General features: G+C 36.4%; 1 protein-coding gene across 1 annotated transcript; it reads left to right on the top strand.

Annotated features, from left to right (window-relative positions):
- The first annotated feature begins 573 nt into the window (after positions 1 to 573).
- On the top strand, positions 574 to 10593 carry LOC134856096 (eukaryotic translation initiation factor 5B-like). Its single transcript, XM_063872461.1, has 5 exons — positions 574 to 894; positions 3066 to 3222; positions 5911 to 6075; positions 6739 to 6897; positions 10302 to 10593. The coding sequence occupies exons 1-5, from the start codon at positions 719 to 721 to the stop codon at positions 10488 to 10490; spliced, it is 846 nt and encodes a 281-aa protein (XP_063728531.1). The 5' UTR covers positions 574 to 718; the 3' UTR covers positions 10491 to 10593.
- Positions 10594 to 10848: the final 255 nt, after the last annotated feature.

The following is a 10848-nucleotide window of genomic DNA, read 5'->3' as shown; positions in this document are numbered from 1 at the left end:
TTATTGTCGAACTGAGTCGAAACTTAAGTCGAACTGGACACATATTTAACCTTGGTCGAAATGGCCGAGCTGAAACTTGCGTTGTCGAACTTGGTCGAAATATTTATGGCTCAGAACTTAAACATAAAAGATTTTGGTCGCATTGGTTGAAGTATCTGCCTTAGAAAACATAGATACTTTTGGTCGGGCTGGTCGAAACATAAAGTCAAAACCTCGGCCGGGTAATTGCAAGTGTTAGGGTTTGAATTTAGAAAGTTAACGAATTGATCATTTTAGCATCAAAGTTGTACTCTTGGTGAACTAAGACAACAGGATTGTACAAATCTACCTTTGCTCTTGTTGTTCAACCTTTCCGAAAAAAAAACAATTGATTTTTTTCGACGAGTTGTTTGTGTTTTTGGGCTGTGATTGTCCCATTTAAATTTGGGTAAAATTCTTCAGAACTTATTTCCAAAGATACCTTTTCAAAAAGACTTAAAAAAACGTTTTTATTCTAATCACTTATGTGATATCATTCAAAAACAAAAATTAAACTTTTAACAAGATACATAGCTGTAATTATGTTAAAAACATTCGTTGTTTGAGCATTGAATTACAGTTAATTTTATACGTGCTCTCTTTGATAAAAAGTCGAGTAATTTTTGAAGACAAAGTTTAAATACAGTATCTGAGAGACTATCATACAGATTCAACTTACAACACACTTTTAACACCAAGAATGAGTCGCAACGAACAGACGAAAGCCGAGTACGGACAGCAGGACACGAGGAGCGAGGCTGACACGACGGCGTCTAAGTCGGGCGAGGATTACTCGGAGTCACTTCGGAAATGTTCCAATTGCGGGAAGAAGGAAACCACAATACATTGTGTGATCACGGGTCAACTCGTCTGTAGGTAAGTTTGTGTAGTCGCGTTTTTATTGATATGTAAGTCAGTAAAATTTGCAGCGGCCATTATTTGGAAGTTAAATTGTAAGATTTTTAAGCTGCTTATCACATTACAGCCATCCCAGTAAATTATAGCCCCCCAGATTTGACGAAAATTAGTGTAGTGGGCAGGCGCGGATCTAGGAATTTCTCGAGGGGGAGCGACTTTTTCAAAAAAATCCTAAGTTTTGTCGAACTTTTTTAGGTCGATCAAATTGATTTTCTGAGCTATCCCAATTCCTCATTAAGACCTTATTTTGACCAAATTTTCTGCGCCGCAGTCAAATTTTTAACAAATAGGCCAAAAAGGCGGTTTTAGGCACTTTTTGGAAAGTTTTGGCCAAAAATTTTTTTTTTGCTGAGCGTGCTCCACCCGCAAATGTAGTATATATTGTTGGCGCCAAAGTGTCTTCATAAAACTTTCAGTCAGACAAAATGGATACCTCATAATAGTACAAAGGGGGAGCTTTTGGGTCGGCAGGGGGTCGAATCCCTAAGGAGAGGCGTTCGCCTCCCCCCTCCCCCCCCCCCTAAAAACGCTACTGGTGGCGGGGCTACAGCTTTTGGTTAGGTTGAAGTTATATTGACTATAATAGACGCGAGCCAAATTTTAATTGAAACGATTCAAAGGCTTCACGTTCATTTTATCTATAAATCTTCAAGCATCTATTCCAGTAATTGAAAATTGCTGAAGTTTAGTAAGATCAATGTTAAGATTGCAAATGTTGGAACTTTGAGTGTCCGGTAATTTTATCAACTCGAAACGGAACTAAAACTTTGCTCACATATAGAGGGAGGGATTTATGATTTTATGAAATCGGAGGGGAGCAAACGTTTTTTGGACCGAAAATATTTTTTGTTTTATGGTCCTGTTTTTAGTCGTCTTGCAAAAATACCCATAGAAAGATTTTTCGTTTCCTGGTTGATAATTGTTTGTTGCAAAGAAGTACGGATTGAATTACTTAGATGGGAACATGTCCATACCAAGCTTACGTACGTTGGTGGCGAACTGAATTTCATAGATGTTTTGTTGTCCCTAGAACTCATAATTTCTGCATCGATTTCCCCGGAATTTCAAAAACGGTTTCAGTCAAAACTGGAATCGAAAGAATTAGTTGAACGCACAGATTAAATGAGTTGTTGATTTTTGCCCGGATTGAGGTGTTTGACTTATGTTTCCAGCGACTTGACTTATGTTTCCAGCGACTCGACCAAAAATGGCAATGTTTTGACCGACTCGACTCAAGTTGGCTCTGTTTCGACCGACTGGACCCAAATTGGCTGTTTCGACAAAAGGGAAAATTTCTTCGACTGTGTTCCATTGAAGTCAACTATGTTTTGACCGATTCGACTCAAAGTGGCAATGTTGCGACCGACTCGAGCGAACAAAAATGAGTTCGACCCAAGCCACCTGTTTCGACAGATTCGACCAAATTGCCGATGTTTCGACCGAAACATCCCCAATTTGGTCGAGTCGTTCCAAACATAGCTGGTTTGCGTCGAACACATTCTCGTTCGGTCGAGTCGGTCGAAACATAGCCAACTTGAGTCCAATCGGTCAAAACATAGTTTACTTCAATGGAACACAGTCGTACAAATTTTTCCTTTTGTCGAAACATAGCCAATTTGGGTCCAGTCGGTCGAAACATAGCCAACTTGAGTCGAGTCGGTCGAAACATTACCATTTTTAGTCGAATGGGTCGAAACATAAGTCGAGCCCCTCAACCAGGGCAAAAATCATTAACCTTTTCAATCTGCGCGTTCAATCAAGTCTTTCAATTCCAGTTGTGACTAAACGCATTTTCAACTTCCGTGGAAGTCGATGCAAAATTTATGATTTCCAAGCGTCTCAGAGCCTTAAATTCGCAATCGACTTTTGAAAATTTTAGGCGACCTTGAAGCATATTTCGGTCTGAAAAATTGTCTGAGATAGGTCATTTGAATTTTTTAATTGAATTTGACTGTTCCATTTTTTTGTTATTTGTCATTGAATGTCAAAATCGTTCAAAGGTGGCAGGTTGATCTTTTTATTTTTTATGTCTGTTTCAACAGTTTCCAACATATTAATTACAGTGAACTCTGCCTCCTATCCGAACTATTTTGTTTCTGTCTAAGGAACTCAGAGTTGTTGTTTTTCAGATCCTGCAGGGGTGACAACATCCGGGACCTGATGAAGGACCTGAAGAACATGAAGGAGGAGTTGGAGGTCAAGTACCCCAAGTCTGTGCGGGAGAGGATGGCAAAGATCAACAAAGTCAACAAAGACCTAGACGAGAAACTCAAAAAGACCGAAAAGGTATCTTTTTACTTTGCAGCGTTAATACATTTTTTAGCTATTTTCTTAATTTAAAGAAACTCTTTAATAAACTTGGCACAGAAAACAAATAGAATTTCACCAATTGATAATCAGAGTAACCGACTATCTGCATTTGCTAACGATGACTAATTGATTTAATCTGCAAAGGTTTTCCACAGTAGCCGATTAAGAAATTTACCGAGAAGGTGGAATTTCGAAATTATTGTCAAAAGTTTTCTGCCGACCGAAACTTTTCTAAAACACTTTTAAGGACAATTAAATTTATCGATAAATCAATTTTTAAGACAATTTAAACCAAAAATTTAGAAAAAAGTTTCCGCGCGTGCTTTGAATTTTTGTGCACACGAAATTTTTAAGAGTTGGTGGGTCAAAGATCAAAAAATCAAAATATTTTTCCCGCGCGCGCTTCTTTTTTTAAATTTAGAGCCCCAAATTATTTTAAAAATTTTTAAGTCATTTTTGAAGAAAAATGTTGTTCAATATGCCTATTTACTAAGACTATCGGAAATGCCGATATTCTATGCTTTTGTTCAGATCCTTCCATCACATCATGAACAAAAGAGAAAACTAAATTTAAAAATGAACGGTTTTTTTAGTTTTTTCACACGGTGGTCAGAACGTTCTGTACTATTTGCACACAGCAACCGGCTATCCTTGTTTATGTTGGTAAACTCTAGCTGAGTTGCAAAAAAACTCTAGCTCAGTTGCAACTGTAACTCGGGCTATCAGCTGTCGTCTTATTTGCCAGACACCCGCTACTACGTAAAACAGCCAACATGAACAAGTAATTACACAGAGGCGAAGAGAAGCTTCGCACCACTTAAGATACAACACAATCATAAAAAAAATAGGAAATTAAGAACGTTGAAAAAAACTAGGTGAACCAAAATAAAGGACACCTAGGGAACAGCTAAAGCTGGAGGCATGTATTTGATTTTAATTGAATTCATTTATACTGACGCGTGACGAAATGCGTAATTTCAAAAATTAGACTGCCCAAAACATTAGTTGTTTCACTACTGAAATAAGTGAGAAGAGTGAGAATTTTTGAGATTTTGGAATTTTCCCAAAGACAATATTTCTCTTACAAAAATTTAAGGAGTAGCCTAGAAAAAACTTTAGGTAGCAAATTGTAAAACTAAGCTTCCAACAACCTGCTGTGTCGATTAAACCTATGATGTCAGATTTGGCAGGTTAGTTATCGAGACAATTGCAAAAAAACAGTCAACAAATCATAAAGTTGACATTTCCGAAATCATAGCTTCTTGTTTTAAAAAATAATTGGGCAAGGCAGTTTATGCAGCAAAGATTCGCCCAACCTTTAATTCCGATTGAACCCAAAAACCCAGGTTTGGCAGGGTAGCTCGAGAAAAATCAAAGACTCAAAAAACGGTTAAAAAAATGAAAATTTCACTATTCCGAGGACCATACATTTATGAGTTAAAACGTATAGGCGCAGTTGCTAATGGAGGTGAGCTTCGAAATCCGTTGTTTTCATTGAAATCAAAATCTGAGCTTAAGTGGGTTAGTTTTTGAGAAAACGAAAAAAAAAAATCAAAAATATCGGTCTAATATTCCCCACAGACTTTTTCGAAGTCTGTAGACAAAGGGATAAAGCAAAAAGGGACCAGAGGAGTAAGCAGACACAGGAAGGTGAAGGCCCTCTTTCAATGGACACTCCTTTTTCGAAAATCAGTAAAAATGTTTTGCAAAAAGTTATAAAATTTTCCAAAGCAATTACAAAATAATAATAATAAAACCCAATACCAAACATTTTTATGGAATTCTGAGGAAACATGCTAATCAAGAAGTTTGAAATTCAAATTAGCAACTGAAAAAAACTTAAGAAGTGGAAACACCAGCTGAGCCGAAAAAAAAACTGATTTTGTAGAAAAAAAAACTTTTAAAAGTTTTAAGTCGCCCCCTGAAACTCCCCTGTAGTAACTAGTACCCACGCACTATTTAAACTTGATCTTTCATAAAATTCAGTATCGCAGCTTTCTTGTTATTCACAAGCGTAACAACGCCGAAAATACCTGAGCAGAAACCTATCAAGACGAAAAAATTCAAATTTATAAAAAAAAATTTAAGTCCTCTTTCCCTCAGAACACGCACACGCACAAAAAATTTTAAAATGCTGAAACACTAAGAGCCACTCGAAGGAAAATACTTTACAGCAATAATAAACGACTTTTAGATGTGGCAATTAAGACAAAAACATAAGCAGACAAACATTAGGCCGACAATTTTATTTGAAAGAGAAAATTTCCGTTTGAAAAAAAAAACAGGTGCGGGTCAGGTTCCAACCCAAGACCTTAGACGTACCAGGCATTTTCGTTACCTCCAGGCAAAGTTGGCGGGGAACGCATATAAGTTTGAACTCATTATGAACCAAGATACAAATGCTTCAACTGATTTTGTTAAACTAGTTGTTAACACGAAAAACTCTACATTCCGGTTTGATAACACTTGCTAATCACAAGCGTAACAATACCTCATGAATATAAAATTCAAGTATATTCCAAATTAAATGACGCAATTTTGGCTGGATTATACGATCTGCTCATTTTTCGGTCCATTCATACTTCGACTTATTACTACATCTGTTTATTGCTACAGCGGCTTATTGCACGCACATCTAACTATCCACACTTTTTTTATTACCAGGATGCAGCTGAAGCATACCGCGATCTGCGTAAGCTGGTGGATGCGAGCGAGAAAGAGACTCTCCGAAAGATCAAAGCAGCCCACAAGTTCAAGAAGGACGAACTCACCGCAGAAATGAACATCTACGAAGGCCACTTGAAGGAGAACCAACAAGCACTCGACAAGGTACATCGTAGCTCCTAAAGGACTGGAACCAAACTTCCGACCAGTAGCTTTAACGATTAGTTCAAACAATTTTGATCTGGAAGCTTTCCCTTCCAAGTCAAGATTCGAGCTCTTGAAAAATCTGAATAACAGAAAAAAAAGTTTTTTTTTCTCGGTACTTCTTATTTCTTCGATTTTACTGTTTATCTCATGGAATTATTAATTATAATTGTTTTTTTTAATGTCCTTCCCTGAATCATGATGCAATAAAATTAAAGCCAAAATAAAAAGAAATAAAATTTAAAAGATAAAAAAATTTTCTAAGGTTTCTCGGTCCAGGCTAGTAAAATTATGAGCGTACTTTTGCTTGATTATGTACACGTAAAAGGTGAGCTAAACAATTCAAATAACAGAAATGAACTCAAAGTTCAAATATACAGTATAATCTGGTGTCTGGGTGACATTACGCCACCGGCGACAATCTGTTAAGGAAAAAATTCGTCACATGCGAGAATTCGTAAGCCATCAGCAAGTAGGGATCACTTGCTCCGCTGCGCTTACATTCGACACGAGATGTATAGTGATCGTGAATCAGTGTAGCCGCTTAAGCTACTGTATCAAAATTTGCATATTATTACAAATTGTCGTCTCATACGTAATCTAATGCTAGTGGTCGTGTTTGAGGTCTCGAATGACTCATGCCATACGATCCACTTTCCGGTGGGCAAAGTGAACGATGGGGAGATAGCGTCCTTGTGTCAGACTAAGAAGATGTACGCAGACATCATCGACAATCTCCACCAGCCAGAGGAGAGAGAGGAACCCACACGCACTTCACTCAAGGTCAGTCCAAATGGGTCATCTTGTTAGCTTTTACACCCTTATGGTTCATATATTACCCCCTATAGCAAAGAACATCCACCCTGTAATGGACTAATTTAGCGGCTATGCACATGCAAATTTTCTAGCTTGTAGCGAATGTGCCCCGTTTCTAACAGGGAGAAATAGGTAACAAGAACCATCGAATTTTTACTATTAAAAAAATCAAGCAGAAAGTAAGCCGAACACTTCATAATTAAAATAACAGCTTCATAAGATACAAGTTGATAGGAAAGAAAAGCATCAATAACTGCCTAGTGCAAGCCATAGCTACGATCAGGTCTATTTAAGATTTTGTTAACAGACTTTTTAAAATGAATATATTTTAAACCATTCTGATTAAAATGTTTTATGCTTTGTATGTTGAATAATGATAATAAAGTCTGGCTTTGAAAACAAAATGGAGTTGACTTGGATCTAATTAACAATTATTGTCACTATGATGCCCAGCAATATCGAACCTCTCTTTGAATTTGTGAAGGCCGTGGAATCTTTTCAGCAATTCAAAAAAAGAGATTCGATTTTGCTGGGCATCAACTTACGAGGTCAAACTGCGCACAGGATAGGCGCACAATTTTGTGTCTGTATGTTCCTGGATTCCAGAGACAAGTCTTAGAACATATTTCAAAATATAAGTGGATTCCACTTACAGAATTTCAGTGGTTTCCGCGTACAAATACCTTAACGTAAATTTTGTCGGCAGATTTGTTTTGTTGCGGATTCCGCAACAAGCAAATGTAGCTAATTGTTATGGATTCCGCAACTGTAAGTGGATTCAAAAAAAAATAAGGTGAATCCGCAAAGGTAAGTGGAATCCGCAAAATTTGTAAGCGGAATCCGCAAATGTGAGCGGATTCCGCAAATTGTAAGTGGATTCCGCAATATTGTTTATTACTGAATCTGCATATGAACAATTTAAAGCTAGAGGTGGAATGATTATCTATAGCAACGCGCAATTAGAAAGCAAGGACTTATCTATTGTCAGCTGAATCCACAAACGAATCTTAAAATATTGTTTAACACTAAATAGGTGCGGATGTCAAATTTTTATCGATCACCCGATGATCGGATGCTTTTTGGGATCGGAAAACACATCATCGAATGGCATTTATTTGTGGTTCAGGGTTTGAAATGGTTCAGTATGTGGTTAAGTTGATTCAGAAATTATCATCAGTGTTTGAGATGAGATGGTTCAGAAATCAGCATCACCCATCAGTATTTGAGATGAGATGGTTCAGAAATCATCATCACGCATCAATTCTTGAGATGAGATGGTTCAGAAATCATCATCACTAATCAGTATTTGAGACGAGATGTTTCCAATGTTTATTAGGACAACGGACGGCTCGATTGTAATTTTTGAAAGCTGAACTGAAACGTCCTCAGAAACACTGGATTAAATGTTACGTTACAGGTATTTGTAGAAGGAATCCACTAAAATTTACTTAGTGGAATCCACTTACATTTTGGAAAATATTTAAGGACTTGTCTCTGCAATCCAGGAACCGACAGACACAAAATTGTGCGCCTATCCAAAGCACAGTTTGGCCTGGTAATATTGATGCCCAGCAAAATCGAATCCGTTTTTCTGAGTTGTTGAAAAGATTCCATGGCCTTCTTACGCAATTCAAAGAGAGGTTCGGTATTGCTTTCAATCATAGTGACAATAGTTGTCAATTAGACCCAAGTCAACTGCATTCTGTTTTCAAAGCCAGACATTATTACAATTATTCAACATAAAAATTTTGTGGACACTTAAATAAAAATGTCTTCGCAATATTTCTTGGGCAAAATTCGGATAACCTTCTCCGCAGCAAGTTGTTTGATGTTACGTTTTTTGAAGAAAATGATTCAATATTTGTGGTCGGGTGTTGATTTCTCCAGACGAGTTTTCATTTTTTTTTACACTTCTTATTAACTTTAAAACCATCTGACAGATATCAATTTCCGGCGGAAATCGTAGATGACCAAAATTGCCAAGCTTGGCGAGCAACAAATGCCGGAAACATTCAAAAATTCGAATGGCAGTGGTTAAAAAAATTAATGCCATTAGAAACATCAACATCAACATACAGCAAAAATGAACAAAAATTAACATCTTGGAAACTCTAGATTTACCGAATTCGGGTTTTCTGAAGTTTTTTGAGGACCAAATTTCGGATTTAGCAAAAATTTCATTTAGAATTCTAAATTTTTTTGAAATGGAAAAACAAGTAAGTGAAATACTGGTATTGTAGTTCATCGTAAAAATTCTGACTCAGAGAGTATCTAAAATTAATATCGTGGGATAATACACAAAGTTCGATGCAAAAAAGGGGTTCTAAAGTTGATAGACAATTGCATACAACAAGAAAAGTTGAGAAAAAGTTCTAAATAGAAAAATAGCACTTGATCTTTGTGCTCTCTCTAATCTTACAACTAATCTCTGAAGTTTACTGGATCCACAAACTCAAACTAACCAATGACAAAAAATCATCAGCACGCTTTCAAACTATGCTTTTATAGAAAATTTATATTTCAGCAGCGCAGTTCTTATACGAGATAATATAACCAAGTGAATTCAACTAGGCATTTCTTTATGAAAAGTTGAAACTTGTCGACGATTGCTTGTGACTCATTTTTTACTCTCACCTTTCTGCCTTCGACACTAACAACCCAAGTTGAGTCGACATACCTCTTAGCAAAAAATAAACACGCACAGAATCGATCTAAGGGCGTCAACTAAGTGGACAAAAAAGCAGACGAACAGAAGTCCGACAAAAATTCTTTGACGCGCGGACAGTTTTTCGCTTACAAAAAAAAAACAGGTCCTAGCCGTAATGAAACTATTGACCTTTGACTTTATAGACAGGTGTGTTACCTCTTCGCCGCATGAGCGAATTAACGTCTTGATTTTTGATTTAATATGAACCAAAGGTACAATGATTCAATTGATTCTGTTAAACCAGTTGTTAACCGGAAAAAAAGTCTACATTCCTGTTTGATATTGCTTGATAATCGCAAGCGTAACAGGTATGGTCTTTGTCAAAAGAGAAGCGCCTTTTAATTTTAGCTATCATTCAAAACAAGCTGAAAGTTAGTCACAGATATCACTGCCACTCATTTTTAAAATTTCATAAGTAGTTGATCTTATTTAATGATTTTTAGATTTTTAGATTTTTATTGATAAAGACAATATCCTGAAAAAAAAACATTGAAATATTATGAAAAAATTATTTTGAAAATGAAATTTTGATCGGACATAAAATTTGAAAAAATTATCAATTTATATGATTGAGAAAATTCATACTGCTTATGTTTCGTAATTAAAGCTTATTTTTCTGAACTTTTCAGAAAACTACTTTTTATGTAAAACCTATAATTTTTAGGCCAAATTTGACGAGGCGAAAGCAAAAGAAGGACTAGATCAGTTCCCAGAAGTGGTCTCGGACGAAAACAAAGAGAAGAAGAAGAAAAAGAAGAAGTCGGATAAAAACGAGGACGAGCAAGACGGCGAGCACCAGGGCGATGACGGAGATCAAACGCAGAGGTCAACTAAAAACAACAATGCCAAATAGACTAAACTAATAAAGCATCAATATGAAAAACTTTTTCGTCCGTTAGACAAGAACTTGTGATCAAAAATTAAAACTGATGAAAAAGGAAAAGCAAAAGAACGAGCAAGCGTGCCAGTAGCACAAAAAAATTGAACCAGTAAATGAGTTTAAAAAATCAAAAAATGATGGAAAAATAACAAAATATCGAAAAAATGTTTCCTACGAGAGTGATCGGAACACAACAAACATTTAAACACAGAGGCAAAGCTGCGCTTCGCAAACACAAGCAAGTAAAACGCAAAAAACTCTAAGCAGGCAAAACAACGAAATAACGAAAAAGGAAGAAATTAAAAACACAGAAGCTAAAAATCGAGCAAAA

This window comes from Symsagittifera roscoffensis, unplaced genomic scaffold (genome assembly GCF_963678635.1).
Source record: "Symsagittifera roscoffensis unplaced genomic scaffold, txSymRosc1.1 SCAFFOLD_121, whole genome shotgun sequence".
Classification (NCBI taxonomy): domain Eukaryota; kingdom Metazoa; phylum Xenacoelomorpha; order Acoela; family Convolutidae; genus Symsagittifera; species Symsagittifera roscoffensis.
Note: the sequence above shows the minus strand (reverse complement) of the source record. Positions and strands in the feature narration are given on the sequence as shown.